Source organism: Anoplophora glabripennis, unplaced genomic scaffold (genome assembly GCF_000390285.2).
Source record: "Anoplophora glabripennis isolate ALB-LARVAE unplaced genomic scaffold, Agla_2.0 scaffold13, whole genome shotgun sequence".
NCBI lineage: Eukaryota > Metazoa > Arthropoda > Insecta > Coleoptera > Cerambycidae > Anoplophora > Anoplophora glabripennis.
This window is the reverse complement of record NW_019416478.1, coordinates 2,075,058-2,098,098: the sequence shown is the minus strand read 5'-3', so window position 1 is coordinate 2,098,098 and position 23,041 is coordinate 2,075,058. Positions and strand designations below refer to the sequence as shown.

The following is a 23,041-nucleotide window of genomic DNA, read 5'->3' as shown; positions in this document are numbered from 1 at the left end:
CAAAAAATAATGATAAAAAATTACTTTTTAAAGATTTGAGATGAGTTACGTCATAGCTAATAAAATAATTTTTCACTTTCAACCCCTAAAAACCACCCCTGTATTGACAAAAATGATAAAAAGCTTGGAATGCTTTAACGGTGCAATTATTTAAAATAAAAATTTTGCTCCGAAAAATGTTATTGGTTTTTTACCATAACTCGGTTAATTTGAAGTTATAGTATCCTGTGAAAAAGCATTTTAAAGATAATTTCAAGAGGTGTAAGATCGTTTGCATATAAAACCTTTTTTCTACAAAACTGTTAAAAGTGGGCTTTTTGATTGTCATTTTTGATGTTAAAAATGTCATTTTTTGACACGCGTGTTATAAGTAAGTTACTTTTAACATTAGTGTTAAACAACACACAGTTTTGTAGAAAAAATAGTGTATGATATACGTGTTACAAGTGATTTTATTTTGTTCGTGAAGTTAAAAAACTCGCTACGCTCGTTTTTTAATCATCTTCACTCACAAAATAAAATCTTACTTTTAACACGTATATCATAAATAGCTATTTTAACACTAGTGTTAAAAGTAACTTACTTTTAACACGCGTGTCAAAAAATGACATTTTTAACATAAAAAATGACAATTAAAAAGCCCACTTTTAACACTAGTGTTAAAAGTAACTTACTTTTAACACGCGTGTCAAAAAATGACATTTTTAATATCAAAAATGACAATTAAAGAGCCCACTTTTAACAGTTTTGTAGAAAAAATAGTGTATGATATACCTGTTAAAAGTGATTTTATTTTGTTCGTGAAGTTAAAAAATAAAATCTTACTTTTAACACGTATATCATAAATAGCTATTAAGTCCTTCGTTTTTAAAGGGAAAGGATCGAAGGGCTCGAGACAGGTCGTTTTTTCACTAAAATTGATACTTCAAGCGGCGATATCTCCTTTATTTTTTATGCTATAAGAATAAAAAAAGCAAAATATTTGTTGAAAAAAAAACTACATTTTTGTTGTCTATCATTTTTTACATATCTTTCATAGTTTCAGAGTTATTATATAAATAAGGTATTTTTTTTTTTGAATAATGAAAAATACATTTTCAACTTTTACCGAACATTATTCAAAAAATACGCATTCTAAACCGGTCTAGCTTCAGGATCGTATGAAAAACACTAAAAAAAACTAATTGTAAAGAGTTTACGCTTAATTTTAACTCTAATGGAAATGGTGCAGCGTTTACTGCTCATTTTTCCTTAAAAAATATGAGCAGCCTATCTGTTTTTGACGATAACTCCTTCAATTTTGCTCTAATTAACTTTTATAAGTGCTCATTTTGAATGTCTTTTTGAGTACTACAAAAAACCACGGAGCGTTATACACGTAAAATTAATCCCTTTTTCGTTATTTGACGTTGAATACATCCATTTCACCTCAAAACAAGTCCCCTTCCACTAACCATATTTCGCTTTGTATAGGACGTACAACACTTTTTATGAAATGATTTTCTTTATTTATTTGTAAGCTACATTTTTGTTCATTACACTTTTTTTTAATAAAATGCATAGTTTTTGAGTTATTCGCGAAACATACTTTGAAAAAGTGATTTTTTTCACTCAAAATTCAAGTTTTCAATCGTGTCTAACTAAAAAACTATTGATTTCTTGAAAAAATTCTTCGAACATTTTTTGCTCAAAATTTGATTCTCTATCGATTTCCAGCGTTATTTTTGAAAAAAATTTCCACCCCCGAGAAGGGGTGTCAACCCCCAACAGGGTGGAAGCGTCAATCGGCGCTATGTCACTAATGTTCAATGACTTTTTCTCTAACTACCTGCCAAATTTCGAATCGGTCGGTTCAGTTTCAAAGAATTCGGAGGTGAAAAGCTTCAATGACTGTACTAATTAGACTTTGATGTAGCTCATTTGCGGTTATTCCTGAAAAATTTGTATTTTACTCCGCTCTCTTTTATAAACCACGTTTTTCTCTGCAGATTAAAGTTGGCGAAACTGTGTTGAACGGCCTCAACGCTTACGTGTACCACTTCGACCCAGAAGCCGACGACAACGGCTACGTCCACGAGAAAAACAAATGCTTCTGCAAAGGTCCCAGAAAATGCCTGCCGCCCGGCCTTCTGGACGTCCGCGGGTGCTACTACGGATTCCCGATAGCCCTCAGTTACCCCCACTTTTTGGACGGGGATGAATCCCTGACAGCCAAAGTGAACGGCTCCCAGCCTGACCCGGAAAAGCACAAGTCCTTCTTTATCATTCAACCTGTAAGTTAACAGAAAAAATGTCCTTTCTTTTTTTTAAGTTATGTTTTTTCAATAGGACTCAGGTCTTCCCCTTCAACTGGCCGCGCGGTTCCAAATCAACATGGCGCTGGGAAGTATAGGGAAGATGGCCAACTGTGAAAGATTTGAGGATATGATCCTGCCGTTGCTTTGGACAGAAATAGTAAGTAATAAGTAATGTTTTGTCTTTGAGGACATAAAATCAATTAAAAATACTCGATACTTGCGAAATGCTGAATGACAGTACCGACATTTTTCTTTTAACACACATTTGATGATATTTTTAATGTAATATTCTTGAGAATGTAAGAAAACCGCAAATATCTGAGAAAATCGAAACTTAACGCTTATAATATTGTTTTCCGAGCGTTTTCACATATTTTTATTTTCCGTATTTGTATGACCCAAAGGTATATTTATTAATTCTTTCAATTTTCCAGTTTGCAGTGTTGCAAAATTTATTGATGATAATAATTATCAATATTCCGGTCACCCAAGAGTTTTCAAATATTTCAGCAATAAAGACATTATTTTAATGTCGTGTTGCATTAGAAGATGGGTTAATCATTGCGGTGTTAAATTATTTAGATGGGACAATTTAGAATTTACTCAAGCACCGTTACAACACTCCAAGCAGTGCGTTAATGTACGAATAAACATGTGATAATTATTAATGTATAATATTTGACAAGAAATCGAGTTCATTGTTTCCAAATATCACTTTGCGTAAATGTTAATTTGCTTTTATCAGGCGTTGAACTTTCAAGGTTGTTCCGAAACCTTTGAAAGACAAATATTTAGCACCCGTCTGTATTCTTGTACTCAATTCTAGTAGTACAGTCCATTGAAGCTGAAAATCTGCTGTAACCTCCGAATTCTTTGAAACTGCATGGATTTGCATGAAAATTTAGAATAAGGCTCATCTTAGGCTCAAGTTCAAAAGTGACATAAGCCCGATTGACGCTTTTTGTTTTTTAGGGGTAAAAACTACCCCTAAGTGAAAAAAATTGAAAAAATTAAGTTTTAAGCATTTTATTGATAAAAATCTTGTTCAAGCACAAAGATTAAATAATGTTCCATGTTCTCGAACATGTTTTATGATATATTTGATCTTTTCGACCCTTTATTTAACCCTTAAAAACTACCCCTATGCAAAAAATAATGATAAAAAATTACTTTTTAAAGATTTGGAATGATTAAATCGTGCAATTATTTAAAATAAAAGTTACCTTATAGCTAATAAAAGAATTTTTCCCTTTCAACCCCTAAAAACCACCCCTGTATTGACAAAAATGATAAAAAATTACTTTTTAAAAGCTTGGAATGCTTTAACGGTGCAATTATTTAAAATAAAAATTCCCTCATTGCTTATGAAAGAATTTGTATCTCATAACACTTTTCAACCCTTATAAATCACCCCTGTGCTAAAAAAATGATAAAAAATTACGTTTTAAATCTTGGAATGCTATAATTGTGCAATAATTTAAAATAAAAATTCCCTTATATTGTTTATGAAAGAATATTTTACTTTTGCCATTTTCAACTCTTATAAACTACCCTTTTACCAATATTAATGTAAAATATTTTTATTATAATCGATTTTTAAATATAATCAATCATAAAAAAAATTGCTACGCTGCATATAAATAATCACACTAAATTTTTTTACTTATTTTATTTGTATAATATAATATATAATATATAAAAATGAGAAAGCCTATTTTGCTCCGAAAAAATGTCATTGGTTCTTTTACCATAACTCGGTTAATTTTGAAGCTATAGTATCCTACAAAAAAGCATTTTAAAGATAATTTCAAGAGCTGTAAGATCGTTTGCATATAAAACCTTTTAAGTCCTTCGTTTTTTAAAGGGAAAGGATCGAATGGCTCGAAACAGGTCGTTTTTTCACTAAAATGAATACTTCAAGCGGTGATATCTCCTTTATCTTTTATGCTATAGGAATAAAAAAAAGCAAAATATTTGTTGAAAAAAAGCTACATTTTTGTTGTACGTATATTTCATAGCTTCAGTGTTATTATATAAATAAGGCATTTTTTTTTAATAAAGAAAAATAATAAAAAAATACGCATTCTAAACCGATCTAACTTCAGGATCATATGAAAAACACTAAAACAAAACTAATTGTAAAGGGTCTATGATTAATTTTAATTCTGATTCAAATGGTACAGCGTTTACTGCTCATTTCTCCTTAAAAAATATGAGCAACCACTGTTTTTGACGATAACTCCTTCAATTTTGCTCTAATTAACTTTTATAAGTACTCAGTTTGAAGGTCTTTTTGAGTACTACAAAAAACTTCAGGACCGTTCTACACGTAAAATTAATCCTTTTTCCGTTATTTGACGTTGAATACATCGATTCAAGTATTCCCCCCAAAACAAGTCCCCTTCCACTAACCATATTTCGCTTTGTATAGGACGTACAACACTTTTTAAAAACGATTTTCTACATGTTTGTTCATTACACTTTTTTTAATAAAATGCGAAAAATACCTTGAAGTTTTTTTTTCACTCAAAATTCCAAGTTTTCAATCGGGAATAACTAAAAAACTTGATTTCTCGAACAAATTCTTCGAACATTTTTTGTTCAAAATTTGATTCTTTATCGATTTCCAGCGTTATTTTTGAAAAAAAATTTCCACCCCAACAGGGTGGAAGCACATGTTAGTAATATGTGGTAGAAGCGTCAATCGGCGTTATGTCACTAGTGATGGGCGGGTCGGGTCTGACCCGGATCAAAGATTCGGATCTTTACGATGATCTGACTGACCCGAATCCCGATATAAGTTCTGTCGGATCACTCGGGTCGCGGACCTCAGCTAATCTCGTATGGCCGTGCTGTGGCACTATGTAATGAAATTGATCGCAGAGGTTTACGGAGTACGCCGCCGCTCCCGAGACCCGTATGTAGTGATGGGAAGACTCGTGTATTTTAGTGACCCGGGTCATCTAGATCAATCATTATGATGACCCGTTCTGCCCATTCATGCGGCTGAGCCACCTGCAGTAGCGAGAGCGGTGACATCAGATGATTATGATATATTTTATTGGCTCGTTATTTCCATCAGCTGGTCGATTTTGTTTAGTAAAATAAAAACAGTTTTATTCTCATGTCAAGTGAATTATTATGTGAAAAATAATGTAGACTATAGGATTTAATAGATATTTAGATACCTATCTTTCTACTAACTTACCTTGCAACCTTTAAGGATATATTTTATTTATTTAAATCGTTTTTTTATTTTTTGATAAGTGGATATAATAGCTATTTATGATATAATTTTGGATATATATTTTTCCTTTCATACCACCACAGCAATGGATCTTCATGTCCAACAACAACAACAACAATTTTTATATATAGGTACTCTTTTTTAAATTCAAAAGGTTCAAGAAAACATAAAATATACCTATATAACGGCCTTATGCTTATCTATAATGTAATATACTATTATATTTGATTTGTGTCAATTGTGTCAAATAAAATTTTACTACTACTAAAGAACTGCTCTTTTATGCAAGTAACATCGAAAGGCAAACATCGATATTGGAATCGATGTTTCGAACTTTCTAACATCGATGACAATTGACAAACCATCGACAGAAAAACATCGATGCTTTCCAAACATCGGATATTATCGCCCAGCACTAATTCCCCAGATTCTAATACAGTCCCACAACCAGAACCCGGGATCCGGATCATAGATTCGGCTCATTGAAGAGACCCGGATCCGGTGACCCGAATCCTAAAAATGACCCGTTTTGCCCTTCACTATATGTCACTAATGTTCATTGTCCTTTTCTCTATCTGCCATCTGCCAAATTTCAAGTCGGTCGGTTTGGTTCAGTTTCAAAGAATTCGGAGGTGAAAAGCTTCAATGACTGTACCTACTATAGTCAATTGCTTGGCAGTTACCTCACTACCATTGATTTCTTAAGAAAAATATCCTGTAGAAGATAACTACGCCAAACTAGATTTCCACGACAAACTAAAAAAAATTAAACAGAATTGAATTGAGGTTATGTGCAACAATCTTGTAAGTATGAAATCAAAAGATAGATGGCTCCAGGGTATTCATTTTAAGTTTATACGAACTGAATTTTTTGTAAATCCCGCATGCGTCTAGGGTACCTCTCTTGATTCAAAAATATAAGCAATATTGCTATTACTTAATATTTTTGTCAACTATATGCTCATATGCAGACAGGATAAGTCCATAGAGAAAATTAGTATATAAAACTATTGGAGTTATTTTCAATTTATTATCAATAATTCAATTATTGGTTACATAACTAGGAAAATGAAATAATTGAAAAGAACTATATATAGAGCTGACTATCACAGCTGATTCCATGAAAATTTTTTTGGATAGAAACACTAACAATATCTTCCGAATTAATGTATGTACCATGCTTGAGTTGATTAAAGTTTATAATATCCGACATTTTTCTTTTGTTACAGAGCCTACAGGAACTCCCTCCTAGTTTAATTTTAAAATTCCGTATTTACCTCAACGTACTACCCATCGGGGAAAAGATGCTGACGTACGTCCTCCTGATAGGTGGTGGATTATTCTTGTTATACGCCCTGTATAAATTCCTCAAACTCAGATTGACAAAGACCAAATTTGAATCCCCATGGATCGAAGACGACTTAGTTTTTAACCTAGACAGAAAGCTAAGTAACTACATACCCGAGAAAAAGAACAGTTTAAAAAATGCTAGGGAAATGGAGGTGTTTCTAGATAACTTAACAACACCGTTAGCTCGAGATATTCACGAAACCGTGTAATCAGAATGCACTTTTACTCGAATTCTGAAAACTAGTACAAATAATTTATACGAATTAAATTTGCTCACTAATACAATTTCCTATAAAAATTGAAACACAAATCTTTGGTTCCGCCAAAAATTTTATTTGAAAAAATTTTCTGACACTTTAATCTTGCCTAAAGAAAGTGTATATTTTCTTATTAGCTTTATTTATTCCCTTGACTGTTGAAATGACATTTTATTTATTAAGGATTGGAGGTGTTGTCAAGTACACCTGGGGGATTAGGAATGTGTGGATTTCCTGTAAAAAGTGTGACCAGAATTTGCGGTGTAAAATTTAGCCACACTTTGTAACGTCTCTTGTGATATTTCAGGCTACATAACACGTTTTAGTGTTTGATATTTTTATGAAAATAGTTAGCGTAATTATCGAAAGTGTGATATCGTAGGGTAGAACTATTTTAGATTATTTTTTTAGATAAATACTTGGTATCAGAGTTTCCTATGTATGGCGGGTGTTTTACATTTAGAAATATTAGATTAAATGCCATTTTTTTTATATATAATATGAAGAATAGTGCCCACCTTAAGAGGGCTCTTTGGCAAATAGGTAAACAGTAACACATTTTTATAGATTTTATTACATAGTTTGTCTAAATATGAATCAATGCACAAATAATACACTTTCCTCCATTCTAACGCAGATTTTTTTTAGAATGGAGTTAGTTTGAAACTCATATTACTTTTTGTTGTAAAGAAATTTGTAATTTGCCACTTCTGAATGTAACAGCATCGTAAATTACAAATGGGGGAAAGTCTATTATTTGTGCATCAATTCATATTTAGACAAACTGTGTAATAAAATCTATAAAATGTATTGCTGGTTGCCTATTTGCTACAGAGCCGTCTTAAGCAGTTTGGTAGTACGCCTAGAGAAAAAAATATATTTTTTAATAAAACAATACTGTCTTGTAAAACAAATCGCAGAACTTCAATTAATTTGTAAATATTGTGAAGATATGCCACATTTCTTATGTTTGCTCAAAGCTAGTAGTATTTTTGTATGATTCACTATTAAAAACATGNAATAGTGATGCAATAAATAATTAATGTAATTTTTTGGCGCGGACAATACAGACAATTTTCATAAAGGTATGTTATTATTTAATAAAACAATACTGTCTTGTAAAACAAATCGTAGAAATTTAATTAATTTGTAAATATTGTGAAGATATGCCACATTTCTTATGTTTGCTCAAAGCTAGTAGTATTTTTGTATGATTCACTATTAAAAACATGCCGTAACACTGAGGTAGGCATAAGTTTGAAATTAAAAATGAGGCAATGTCTTAAAATATTGGGTGTACGTAGCTATAACCAAAAAAAAAAAAAATTGTAAGATGATTTTTATATGTTAAAAGCGATGTCACAATTGTTTGCAACTTAACGAAAAATATGTAAAGGGTATTTCGGGTACTATTATGGGTTACTACTAACAAGGTAACATATAAAAATTACCAATATTTCTCCGATATTTATTTATTATATTTATCGTATTTGCATAAATGAATAAGATCTGTGTTTTTAGTCGTTACTTAAAATAGTTTGAGTCGAACCTAGAAAAAGTAATTTTAACAGTATTTTAATACTTACCCTAGTAAGTCATTTATGCAGTATTGGGTAATTGATATAATAATTAAGTATTAGATCTGTTCCGACTAGAAGCATAAACTTTTTTAGGATCAACGTAATCATAATTGCTTTATTGGTTAATGGTTGACCAGTGCTTTTAGTCGTCTTAGATATATTAAATAAATACTCATATTTTACTAACTTTTTATTGGAAATCTGTACCTAGTATTAATATTAGAATACAACTAGTAATTTGATTTTTACTGTGTTGAATAAAATTATTTTAAAATGTTAAAAAATCTTTTAATTTCATTTACACTAATTCAATTTATAGTTGTTACGATTTCAGTTGGAACCTTGAATCTTAAAGCACAGGATCGTCTGCATTTGTCTTGAAATTTCTTCCTATGCTTTAGCCACGATCTGTCTCGTAATTTAAATCAAATCTAATCCGCCTGATGTAGAATCGACGGCGGCACGCTGGTCTTTAAAGCAAACCTGTATTGGTCCACTAGGTCATAAATAATTTTTTGTATGGTATTCTGTGGTTTGGTGTCGAGCGTGTTCACTAGGCTATGCCAATGCAGTGCTTGGCGTGGTACGTTGTTGGTATAATACGTTGAGGGTTGCTTTCGCTGTACAGCAAAAATAAACCGCTCTCTGAAGGGTACAAATAAAGTATTTTTATTGAAAACTAAGCTTGTGAAATAAAACGTGTTGTTGGTTCGAACGTTTGCTGGAGAGTCGTCTTGGCGTGGAGTCGCTCGCAGAAGTACCTGGTCCTTGGCGCCAATCTGCCGGGGTCGTCTTCCAGGAACCCTGGTGCTTCCGGGCGGCGTCAGGCTGGCACTCTTGACGCAACACTCAAAATGGGTCACTTGCGAATATGTGTTGGGTACACAACGTATTATTGTTTATTGGTTGATATTATTATTTGTTCATATCGTAACCAGTAAAAGGTAAGTTATTAAAATAAATATTATACAGGGTGATTCAGAACTTATCCAACAAAAAATTTGGATGTACAAGGAACTCTTACGAATATAATTTTGAAAGAACAAATCAAAACGGGCAGTTCGAAAATGATTTAAAAATACACTTCTGCACGGCACTGAAAACTGGTCCACTGTAAAACCTGAGCTCGCACAATGCGACCGGCATGGCGGCAAAGTGTGATAAAAACGGACAAAAACTTGAAAGAATTTCGTATGGAAAAAAATAAATAGAATTTTATAGCACCTATTTTACTGTTATCAGCAAATTCAACTGCTTTTATTAATTAATAAAATTAAATTGTGGTTTTAAATAATAAAATAATTTGACATACCTGATGTTACAACTGTTCAAAATTTTGTCCACCAACGTGTAAACACATTTGGGTCCGTCTTACTCAGTTTCTACAAAATAACACAAATATTGTCTTGCCTCACCATAACACAAATGCTTCACCATAATACAAATGTTGTCTTGCTCACCATAAATTAGAACGATATCCATCAACTCCGAGTTGCTATACACGCAAGCCATTTTTGACACTAACTACTAAAAAACTATTGTAAACACTATGGCAACGACTGAAAAATCGGATTTCAGTATTCGGAGTCGCTGAGACCACGTGGCTCTCCACGCGTATTGCGAATGACGCTAGAGAATTATGTAATAGTTGAAAGTACTATGACTTCAATAATTTTTTTCTCGGAAACTATAAGGATTTTACAAAAATTTTTTTACGATATTGACTCCATTTCTCATGCCGCATCTATTCCCAAATTTTTTTGGAAAAGTTGTGAATCACCCTGTATGTAATTATCTAGTAATTTAGCATGGAGACCCTTTGGAATGGAGGATAACGAAATAACCTGGGAAAATCCCCAAATAGTCGAACAGGTTTTTGTTGAAAGCGTCGAAACCAACTCAGAGTTTAAAAACAAAGATTTACACGTACAAACTGAATGTATTATTTTAAATATATATGAACGTTTCAAAAGAAAAAATAATGAACAATGTGATAAAGAAATTAGGAAACGGATTAGCGAATTAATTAAGATATCAAAATCAGCAATTTATCGCGTAATTAAAGAAGAAGTTATTGATCACGGTTCAAAGAGGAAACGGAAAAATATAAAATTAAAGAATATTGACAATTTTACCAGAGATGGAATACAGCGCACAATTTATAATATGTATAAAAAAAATAAAGTTCCTATTTTAAACATGATTCGAGACAAATTTAATAAGAAATCTATACCAACAATTTACAAATAGCAAAATTTTTCTGTATGCCTATAGATTCTGTAGAATTTTACACAAATATTATGTCAAAGTTTTAAGGGAAATGTTCGACATTATTTTTACATAAATGTGTCCTGCAGCTTACTCAAACTACTCAAAAACATATTTATTATTATCTGCATTCGACATCCGACGTAGAAAGACATTGGCGAACAATTTCGAGGTATGGGCCCGCCGCGGTAAATTGTTACAGTAGTTCCGATAACAGAACTTTATTGGCTTATTCTCTTTTTGGAATTTTATCTCAACAAATATAGTACGCATTGTGCTTTCTTCTTCTAAGGCCCTCGGGAAATCCAAATGAGTCCTAGGTTGACATCCTCGGCCTTAGAAGCCCAACGTGGGGCCTACAGTAAATCTCCCGCGGGGCTTCCGCTTTTATACGTTTGGCAAAATTGACTTTTTTTAAATTACTGAAAATATCTATTAATAAAACCCAAGATTTGCTTTACTAAGTCTCTTTAATAAATTAATATATTTAACAAAATTGCTATACAAAATAGATACAAAATATGTGTGACGAAATGATTTCTAACATTACAATATATAAACCCTAATAAAATCAGTGAGTCAGTGTTTAACATATGTTTTTTAAGTATTATTAGATGAATAAGTGTTTATTTTCTTACAATTAACTAATGTTCCGTGTAAGTTGCTCGTGGAAAATACGTATTTTTTGCCTGCTGTCTGAATAAATATATTCATATAGTTAAACTTAATTGCATAATTTAAATATGTTAGAACAATATCACATAACATTATAGATTTTTAAAATCAATAAACACACCTACTGCTGGTTTTGATAGTCCTGCTATCTCCCAAACTGCGTTTTTTCCATGTCTTCGATCACTTGCAGCAGCCTTTGTTTAGTTTTTTTATTGTTTTGACAAGCACAACTGACCAAACCGAACAGGTGTTTCGATGAATATTCCTATTTAAAAACACAATTTTTTCACGTTTATCAAACTATAAAAGAACATGTACTTACTTTGTGCTCCCTGATCCACTTTTCTAATTCTGCTTCTGGCAGATAGTAGGCCTTTACATAGTTTTCAACGTATTCCTTATGTGGCACAGGTTTCAAAGACGAGATTTTTTCAAACTTGGACAAAAACTGAGTAAAATCTAATTGCATGAGAGCTCTTCCTCCATTTGAGCATTTCTTTGCTTCAGAAAATCTAGAATAGCACAAGTAGATTGATCCATTTTTTATCAGTAAAAAACAATAATTATAATTATATTTACCCCTGAACAAGAGTATGAGTTATAATATGTGCAATGTTCTCCCACAAGTTCTTATGAACTTCTTGAGAAATTGGAACCTTAGTCGAAACTTCCTCCAAGCGTAGAGTAAAAATTTGCACTTCCTTAAAGAAAAATTAAAAATAATTTTGCTAATTCTAGTAATCGCCCTCTTACCCTCAAAATAATGTCAATGTAGGAGTTGTGTTGAGACATAACATCTTTTACTTCCCAATTTATCTTTAACATTGAAATTAAAATCTGTCTCAGATCGAAAGCCTGTGCAACGACCGACATGTATACTGGGTACCTCATTCCAATTGCACTGGCGATATTCTAAAAATAATTTAACGTTATTTTTTTTATAGAGATAGCTCAAAATTAATACAATGCTAAATATCCGCCCGCAAAATTTAAATTTGACTGCATAGATATCCGCTTCGTGTATAAAAGTGGTGGTCTACTTTACCGACCAAGAAAAATATGACATTCTCTAATTCCTTTCTAACCTCAATTTGAAATAACCTGTCGCGTGTACGTCAACAAACAAACCCTTCCGAACCTTAATATGAAAAATACGGAAACGAGTGATAAAATTGAAATAGGAGATTACTTAGTAGTGCAAAGACAGGGCTACACCAAACTGCACAAGTTAAAAAAACATGGGAATCTACTTCTGGGAAGTTTTACTATAGAAATGGACAATGTAATCGGTGAAAAATACTACGACACTTTTCAAATGAAAAACATGCTGGGCAACAAGAAATTTTATATACTGGAAAAAGTCGACGAGATTAACACAGCTACAGGATCAGTAAATATTGAAAAATCTGGTGCGGATAATCGTCACATCCCGAATAATGCAGATTCTCAGGGCCTAACGAAAGACGACATCGACAAGCTTAAAAATGCGGAACTTAGCTCTAACAACATAGTGGAACAGTTGATTAGTAATTCCAAGACTTTTAACATGAAAACCGAATACAGTCAGGAGAAATACATCAAAAAGAAAGAGAAAAAATACTTCGAATACATTCAAATTCGTAAACCTACGATAAGATTATTGTCGCAAATGTTTTATAGACAAGATCCTACGAAAACCTTGGGAATAAGAATGGACGATTTGTCACAGATCTTATCATATGCCAATATTCATTCAGAAGGTACATACATATTTTCTTTGATTCTTAGCATAAATAAATTTATTCTTTTTAGGTAACCATTTACTTTATGATAGCGGGACCTCCGGTTTAATGCCCGCAGCAATCATGAATGCTATAGGAAACGATACCACCGGTTCACTTATTCACATGCATCCGGGTAACGAATGTCAAAAAAATGGATTTGTCGCAATGCAATACCCTCGGGAACAAATCGACAGGTGTATAAACGTGAATCTGTATTCAGTATTAAGGTGTTTCTATCAAAATAAAGCTGCATATAGTGAAAAAAATAAGAACGCAGTTGAAGAAAATCCCAAGCTTGAAGCTAATACCAGCGAAACTAATATCGAAGAGAAATCTTGCACCGAAACTGACACGAATGAAGACACCACTGAACCTTCTGCAAAAAAACCTCGACTCGAAGAAGGAACAAGCCAGAAGAGACAATGGGAGTTAGAGAATGAAAAGGCGTGTAGGATATTGGAAAGCAAAGTAGATTCTCTGATAGTGACTGCAAAGGAGCACCCTGTAAATATCGTGAAAGAACTTTTGCAGTTCTTGAAAGGCGGCAGAAGCTTTGTCGTGTTTAGTTTACTGAAAGAACCTCTACAGGATTTATATGGATACCTAAAAAGCCGAGTGGACATAATTTCAATCCGTATATCCAATAATTTCATGAGGAATTACCAGGTGTTGCCGGATAGGACTCATCCCGAAGTGAATATGAATACGGGGGGATATATTTTAACGGGTTTTAAGCTGAGTTGTTGATAGAAGTGTTTTTATTCATGTAATTGTGGTGAACATAATTTCAAATTAACTGAATTTTTTTCGGTTACTGGTTATTGTTAATCCGAATATTATTACAAGTAATTTTTTATGCATAATTTTCACAAAAACTGTGGAGTTCGATTATAACAAATCATGGCGTACTAAATGGATAATATAATAAGTAAACTTTTATATATACATGGTGTTTAGAATATACTTGAGGAAACCGAAGCAGAGGATTCTTCAGTCAATTTTAGAGGATGTGTTTAGTGAAAAAAAAAAAGAAAAATGACAGAAACCTACTACGATAATTTTGTATTGTTCGGAGAATCATAGGATTGAGATGTAACTTATATCCATTAAATTTTTTTGTACGGAAACTAAGATATTTCGGAATTTGTGTAGAAACAAAAACGGTTTGGAACAGGGCTATCCAAATCTATTATTTTTTCTTAAAAAATTTTACTCCTTACAGTGAATAGAAATTGTAGTTTTTAATTTGTGCCGGTTTTGAAAAAAAGCCATGGAAGCTTGATTACAACACCTACATTTAAAGCACTGATTTCTTAAGGGGGGCTAGAATAAAAAAAATTCACGTCCTCTCTAAGATTCGCTGAAGAATCTGTTGTTTCATTTTCTTCAACTATTTTCCAAACACCCTGTATATGAAGCCAAACTTAAGGGTAGAGATACGTCACAATATGTGCGGACAGTATTAAAAACGGATAATGAGGAAACTCCACTGTATTAATATTAATCGTATTTATATAATTTTTGCTAAAATATTAACTTGTTAACTATTGAAATAGATCTTTTATTTACACAGGTACACTTACATTTTTTATACAGGGTGTAACTCTGAACGGAGGTCATATTTAGACGGAGACTACCTTTAACCTTTAGAAACCAATATAAAGAGTGACCACAAAAATCCTGTGATTTTCGCCCGTTTTTTCACAATGCGCAGAAAATTTAAAAAAATACATAAACCTATGTTTTGGTCGCAAATTACTTGTAAAAAACTGAAATGAGCATAGCATTTAGTATTTTGAAAATTTTAAAAATCAGCCCTGCTTAGGTGTTGAAAAAATGCCAAAAATGAAGAATTTGAATATTATTATTATATTACCAATTGATATAAAAACCATTAGCAATTTTTCTATCAAATGATTCTTGATACAAAGAAAGATTTATTCTAATAAAAAAATCAAATTTTTAAAAATGTTTGACAATTTTTTTAAATAGTTGGGTTAAAAAGGTAACAATGCATGCACATACCATCGAATTTGGACTTGCCCAGTGACGGCATAGACGAGAGTTTAAGTGTAGTTTACAAAACGGATATAATTCGACTTTTTGATTTAAAAGAATTTATTTCAGAGCAGTATTTTGCAGAAGGCGTTATTATTGAAAAGTGACCCTCACTATACAGTTACACCCTGTGTAAACCGGCAAACATAACGTGATAAAAAAAAATAGTGATACAATAAATAATTAATGTAATTTTTTGGCGCGGACTAAAAAAAAAATAGTGATGCAATAAATAATTAATGTAATTTTTTGGCGCGGACTAAAAAAAAAATAGTGATGCAATAAATAATTAATGTAATTTTTTGGCGCGGACAATACAGACAATTTTCATAAAGGTATGTTATTATTAAAAATACTTTTAAAAAAATCGAACAAAGTACTTAATGCATATGGGGCATTCCACGCCAAATCGACCACTTTTTACCCTGACCCCTTTCGACTTGGCTGAAACTTTTTTATTGTTTTTTACCTCATTGAAAATTTTTTCACCTAACTCAAAAAAAATTTTTAAACCGTTTTTTTTTTTCAAAATTTTTGTTTTTAAATGTACTTTTTGAAAAAAATTGATCAAAATTATCTGCACCTATTTTACCCGTTTTTTTCATTTTTTATAAATCCTCAAATTTTTTCAGTGGTGTTTTTTCGTTTTCTATTTTCTTTTTTATTGATTGAAAACAATTTTTTTTTCAAATTTAGCTTATTTCACACCATTTTGAAAATTTTTAAAAATGTATTCAATGTAATCTCAAAATTGAAAAAAAATATATGAAAGAAATAATTGGGTGGTAAACATGGAAAAAATTTCATTTTTTTAAATAAGAAAAAATTAGAAGATTGTTTTGAATAATTTTTTTGTATTTTTTTCGAAAAATACATGCAAAAGAAAATGAAAAAAAAAAGTTTAAAAAAAGACGCAACTCAAATAAATCATTTTGAAACCATCCTCTTTTTACTCTTTAAAAAAAATTGTTATCAATCGCTGCATAGAACAAATTTTTTCCATTTTTGGGATTCCATATACATTTCAAAAATTTTCAAAATGGTGTGAAATAAGCAAAATTTGCAAAAAAAAATTTTTTCAATAAAATAGGAAACGAAAAAACCACTGAAAAAATTTAGGATTTATAAGAAAAAAAAATTTCAAAAATGGTAATCGAGAAATTTTCGTTTTTTTTCGAAAATTGAAAAAAAAAATTCTCAGGTTTTCAATGGGGTAGAAAACAATAAAAAAAGTTTCAGCCAAATCGAAAGAAGTCAGGGTTAAAAGTGGTCGATTTGGCATGGAATGCCCCATATACAGGGTGTCCCACCAGGAACTGTGTCGGTCGATATCTAGGAAAAAAGCAGCAGATTCTCCACATGTTCTAGAAATTACTTTGTCACATTTTCTTAAATTTTTAATATAAAACAAATTAAAGTAATCCTAATTAGTATAATTTAAATGATCCCCAGGCAATTTTTAAATTTTTGGCAAAAACTATTCAAACAACAATAATTTGACAACTAACTTGACAAATATCAAGTTATTTCAATTGTTTTTGGAGTGTTTCTGGTCATAGCCAATTTGACAACAGGTCTGATACGAAAAAAACTGTCCAAAAAATAGAAAATTGCAAGTATCTCTAAAAGTAGTAACGGCAACCCTAACAATGCTTATATGGCCTGAGAAGAAATTTTAATCTGCTTACGACAGAGTAAAAAAATACAGGGTGTTCTGTTTAAGTTAATAATGTTATAGCTGTTATTGCCATGTTGCCAAATTTTCAAATTTTTCGGAGCAGTACTTTCCTAGATATCGATCTATGCAGTTCCCGGTGGGACACCCTGTATAATAATAATCTGTTACTGCTGCTCCATCTTCCACATATACAACTAACTTTTAAACAAACCTTACGAAGATGGGAATATGTATATTACACATCTACGTGATATGCCTTCAACTTACCTGTACAAAAAATTGCTGCAGCATTATTTTGTTGGTTTGCGGAACCAGATATTCCAAATACTCCTGCAAAAATTCGTACTGCTTGGACAAAAATATCAGACTCTCCATTCCTACTATCCTCTCCGCTAAACCGTGCAATTTTTCCGGTTTCTGCAAATCCACCATAGAGGACAAAGTGGGTTTCAATATCTTCCCGTCATGGACAATATCCATTTCTTCTTGAGGAATGCTCTCCAAAATTAAATTGTCGGATATTTTCTTAAGAGTAATGTTCAACTCTTTCGTGTAAAGAGAGCTACTAGAGACGGTCTGAAAATAATTAACGTTCCTTACAGTCAAATCGTCTTAAGAAATAAGTTAAAAAATCACCCATGTTTGTACAACGTGCCTAATTAACACCCTGTATGTTACAACGCAGTTTCTACTTACCAAGTCTTGTGCAAAAAACAAATGAACCGAGTAGAGATAATAATCGAACAACTGATTCATACACGATATTATCTGGTAGGCTATGGGCTTGAGAAGCCTAGACATCTGAATATACTTCCCGATCTGTCTCAAAATGGATAACGTGGTGTTCGTTAGAATAGGAGCCTTGTGATGGTGCTTCTCTTTCTTGTCTTTATTGATGAAGGATCTGAAAACGTTAACAAACTTTTACAATAAATTCAAATAGATACAACAAGACTCACTTGTTTGAGTTATTTGTGTCGTCGGCGTACTCGTCCACATAATCCTTCCTAAGTTCTTCCGATTCTTCCTCGCTGTCCTCGGAAAAATAGCCCGAGGCTTCGTTTTCCGACGCCAAAATATCCTCCTCGATGACAGTATCGTCCAGACCGCTGTCGAAAGGCGTGCCATGTTCAGCGTAGCGAATAAAGTAATTACCGATGATGCTGCTGCCGTCCTGGGAGTGACTCGAGGAACAACATTCGGTGGAGTTCGTGGAGTAATTCGGTAGGGTGGGGCTGACTTGCGGGTTTAGTTTGAAATTCTTTAGGGACGAACGGAACGGTTTGAATTCCTGAAACAAACGGAGGTGGTCAAAATAACTACAAAATAATTCGTTGTGAAACTCCTACTTGCAACTGCAGAATATCAAAGGAGGGCTTGACCGGGCAAATTTCCCACATTTCGTTCTCTAAAAATATCTTAAGCTCGTCCATTCTTTGGGCGTGATAGTTTTTGAAATAGTTTACGCTTTGTTTTCTTATGGATTCCTGTAGGTCTTCGGATTTGCTTGAACAAAATTCCTCCCCCACTTGAATCAACCTGAAATGTTTCGTCATCATACAGGATGTCCCAATATCTGTCAAAAGTTGCTAGAAGGTATCAAAGTTGGCAAAAATTTAAATTTTTTTTAAAGATGGCAGTCACATCAAAAATTACCAAAATTAACACTGTCGGTGACCAGTCACATTAAAAAATGACCACTGAATACTTAAAATGACCAATTTTTCCAAATACTTCAATAATTCAATTAAAAATGAATGTTTATAATTGTCATCAATTATTATTTTTTCTTTTTAAATATACAATTTCATGTGGTTACTTTAAAATTTTTCAAATTAGCGATAAATGATATGCGCAATGCAATTTTTGTAAAACCCAGAATACAGAATATGCGAATGGGAAACCACAAGTCAAAAGAGTGACCGCAAAAATCCTGTGATTTTCACCCGTTTTTTCACAATCCGCAGAGAATTTAAACAAATACATAAAAATATGTTATTGGTCGCAAATTACTTGTCGTAAAAAACTGAAATGAGCATAGCTTTTAATATTTTGAAAATTTTAAAAATCACCCCTACTTAGGGGTCGAAAAAATGCCAAAAATTAAGAATTTGAATATTACCAATTGATATAAAAACTATTAGCATGTGAATTATCTTAATATATATTTTTTTTGGAATTTTTACAATTATTTCTGATATTCTCTATTTTTGGAGATGATTCGACCCCCTGAGTGAGCTTATGGGTGGATTTTCTAATTCAACATGATTATTTCAGTCATGAGAATAAGTCTTTTTGTGTCAAGAATCATTCGATAGAAAAATTCACATGCTAATAGTTTTTATATTTATTGGTAATATTCCATTCTTCATTTTAGGCGTCTTTCAACTCCTAAATAGGGGTGATTTTTGAAAATTATCAAAAAACTAAAAGCTATGCTCATCTTAATTTTTTATGACAAGTTATTTGAGACCAAAAACATATTTTTATCTATTTTCTTTAGTTCTCTGTGAATTGTGAAAAAACAGGCGATTTTTGCGGTCGCTCTTTGTACACGAAAATGGCCAACTTGAAGATTTTGCGATACTTATTACATGAATATTGATACAGCCTGTATCTAAACTTATAAATTATATTTTACGATTCTTTTTGCATCACGTCATATTTTTTGGAGATATTTCCTCTTTAAATATTATCCTCAATCAGATAATAAAATTAAAAAACATGATTGTTTTTTTATAACATGACAGATTTATTATAGAGATAATAACTGTTATTTCTGTTACTGATTTTTAAAGTATTGATTTATTTAATACAGCAAATCAGAGAATTATTAGAATAAGTGATATACATTCTGTCAAAAAAGTATCCGAAATTTGTCAATAAAAATTAATCATCAAAATTTATTTTGTGTCCTTCAAAATAGACTCCATTTGAAGCAATACACTTTTTCCAACGAACAACCCAGTCATCAAAGCACTTTTTGAACCCATATTCCACGATTTTTATTTTAAGGCTTTTATTGACTCGAAACATGTTCCACGATGTGATAATTTGAGTTTGGGAAGGAGGAAAAAGTCAGCAGGGTCCATATCCGGCAAATATGTTGGCTGCTCGATTCGTTGAGTTTTTGGTTATAAATTAATTCACAATTATCGTTTTATGTGATGGTGCATTATCGTTGTGCAAAATCCAAGAATTGTGCTTCCCTAAACCTTGTCTTTTATGGCAGATACTCGCTCAAAAGCCTCTTAACACCCAGATACTATTCTTCGTTGACTGTTTCTCCATCCGGACGGAATTCTGTGGACAACACCAGGATAGTTGAAGAAAACAGCCAACGTGCCTTTGGTTTCTGATCAACTTGTCTCGTCACCGGTTATGATGAGCATGAACATAGAGTCCAAATTAGCTTGTTCGAGCATGTCTTCAGTAACATGTTTACGATGCTCTTCTTGAAGAAAATTTAGCTCTTTTTTTGAGATATGTTTAATTCATGTGCCAGCTCTCTCAAACTATAACAAAGGTTAGCAAGCACTATTTCCTTCACTTTTTCGATGTTTTATTCAGTTGAAAACGTTGAAGGATGACCAGAACAAATCATCAAACGCTTGAGTTTTCGATAAAACCGAATGACCCTACGTTTTTCCCATTTTGAATGATTCAGCGCAAGAAATTCCGTTAGTAGCATAAAATTTTAAACAGATTCATTGTTCAATAAAATTATTCATAGTAAAAATCGCAGAACACGCTTTAAATGAACTAACAAAATTAACAGCCATAATCAAACTACTTGACAGATCGCGCTCCAACTTCGCGCCAGAATAGAGTATAGCACTACCAACCAAAAAAGAAATTTAAAACTATTTTGCACGAAATTTTTAATAGACAAATTCGGGGCACTTTTTTGACACAATATACAGAATGTTCCACTGGGAACTGCGTCGATTGATATCTAGGAAAGTATTGCTCCGGAAAATTTGAAAATTTGGCAACATGGCAATGTCCCTGGGGCGTCAGAATATATTAAATTTTCATTCAAACCAACATAAAGCAGTGAAAATCCATTTTATATAAAAATCTCACCTGTGAACCACTCGGAGCACCTGCACGAACTGATCGAATTTGTAGCTGGCCAAATCGGCATTTAATAACAAACTAGACACTTTCCTTTGCACGTCGTCCCATATTTTTAACAAATAATGCTCCAACTTCTGCCTGCTCATCGTATTTTCAACATCAAGATTAGACGATTCGTTCTGAGGATCCGTCTCGCAATTATTATGCCACCTCACCAATTTATGGTAACTCATTACGATTTTAAACAACACCTTACAAATGTGCACCAGACATGGTATGAAAACGTCTTGAGCTATCGACTGCAAGGAAAGAATTAAATTACTAGAGTTTATGTTCACGAAATAGAAAAACAAATACCTGGCAGAGTGTTTTGTATGGATTTTTGCCACTGTTTTCCGTCGAATCCAGTATTTCTGCCGACGTCACGTAAGAATGTACAACGTTAAAAGACGAATTATAGATAGCCGTTATATAATGAACGTGTAAATTGTCGATCATCGACACCTGAGATTTCTCCAAGAGATTGTAGGCCTTCTGCAACTTGCAGTACCTCTCGCCATCAAAATGATAACACATCTGGAAATTACAATTAAAAAATGCACATAAAACACCATTTTGCCATGATTCTACCTGTGACAAAATTCTGTCTAGTTGAGAGTCTGTGTTTTCTAAAGTTTCCTGTAGTTTATATGTTAAGGCCGCTACACAACTAAAATGTCTGTACTTAATGGCAGTTTTCTGGCACCTCTTCAATTCCATAATAGCACCCGCGTAGTCTTCATCGTTCAACAACTGGTGGCATCTCTTATCAAAACTATGCTGAAAGAATCACAATAGAAACCAAATAATGATCAAAAAAGGTACTAAAAATCTTGCTGTTTTGATTGCAAAAAATATAATACACTTACTAAATTTTTAATCATATTTAAATTATTCAACAGATTTTGGGCCAGTTTTCTCTTCCTGTAATTAGCTAATATCCCTAAACTGGCACTGAACTGTTTCCCGGCAACTTTCAACTCTTTCCTGCTGGACCTACACAACTCAAGGGTATTTTTAACTTGTTCTAAAATTTCCGCAATCTTCTCAAATTCAGAATTGCAACCATTTTGGTGTTCCAAAATTAACTGCAGCACTTTCTTAGACACAACTTGGTGTTGCTGTTTTAAATTTTTGAAGTCTCTTTGGATCTGATCGCAATCTAAGACTTCTGGCAATTTCTAAAAATTGATATCTTCAAAATAGGGTGGTGCTTTTTGTGCAATATTACCTCTAACTCGAATCTGCATATATCAAATTCTTCTTTCATGGAAAAATATGCCGCCTCGATACTTTCCAATATGTCTTGATCGGCAGGCCTGTTGACATCGGTTACTGTTTTGCTGTTTATCGATAAAGTTGGGACTTGCGAAAAATGATAATTTGTATCATCAAATCCCATTGACGGTATCTTAGGGGGCTAAAATAGTATTTATTTTTAAAAAGAATAACAATAATACTATCATAAATGTTTTAGATTAAATATATAAATAAATATTTAACCTAATTTAAAAGTTCATCCTACCTGTTTATTTATAAGCCCCAAGATTTTTTGTTTAATTTCATCCATTTTATTGGCCACTATTAAGACAATGTTTAAAGAGCTTAAATTAAATAAACATGTTTAATATTTATTTTTATTTACACAAGAAATAACATTATACACTTCTTAAGTAAACGTCAGTCATGTCGATGACAGCTGACAGTTGAATCGGCTAAATAAGGTTAAACTAGGCAATTTTTTGTCGT

The 23,041-nt window shown here is 32.4% G+C and overlaps 3 protein-coding genes across 4 annotated transcripts in view; 2 read left to right on the top strand and 1 right to left on the bottom strand.

The window, feature by feature from the left end:
- LOC108904524 (scavenger receptor class B member 1-like) overlaps positions 1-7,780 on the top strand; it is a 115,498-nt gene extending 107,718 nt beyond the window's left edge. For both annotated transcript variants that reach the window (XM_018707130.1, XM_018707122.1), the window contains 3 exons: positions 1,989-2,273; positions 2,329-2,454; positions 6,774-7,780. In XM_018707130.1, coding sequence (XP_018562646.1) covers positions 1,989-2,273; positions 2,329-2,454; positions 6,774-7,103 — 741 coding nt within the window. In that variant the 3' untranslated portion in view covers positions 7,104-7,780. The remainder of the gene's footprint in view (positions 1-1,988; positions 2,274-2,328; positions 2,455-6,773) is intronic.
- Positions 7,781-11,461: 3,681 nt separating this feature from the next.
- On the bottom strand, positions 11,462-22,970 carry LOC108904363 (syndetin). Its single transcript, XM_018706887.1, has 14 exons — positions 22,818-22,970; positions 22,524-22,712; positions 22,162-22,473; positions 21,884-22,072; positions 21,611-21,829; positions 21,260-21,552; positions 18,523-18,712; positions 18,133-18,464; positions 17,870-18,077; positions 17,441-17,749; positions 12,428-12,586; positions 12,254-12,375; positions 11,997-12,186; positions 11,462-11,939 (listed from the first exon to the last, which is right to left on the bottom strand). Exons 1-14 carry the CDS (start codon positions 22,860-22,862, stop codon positions 11,820-11,822), a joined length of 2,877 nt encoding a protein of 958 aa, XP_018562403.1. The 5' UTR covers positions 22,863-22,970; the 3' UTR covers positions 11,462-11,819.
- On the top strand, positions 12,766-15,134 carry LOC108904372 (tRNA (adenine(58)-N(1))-methyltransferase non-catalytic subunit TRM6). The gene is made up of 2 exons (XM_018706896.1): positions 12,766-13,413; positions 13,466-15,134. The coding sequence occupies exons 1-2, from the start codon at positions 12,819-12,821 to the stop codon at positions 14,182-14,184; spliced, it is 1,314 nt and encodes a 437-aa protein (XP_018562412.1). The 5' UTR covers positions 12,766-12,818; the 3' UTR covers positions 14,185-15,134.
- Positions 22,971-23,041: the final 71 nt, after the last annotated feature.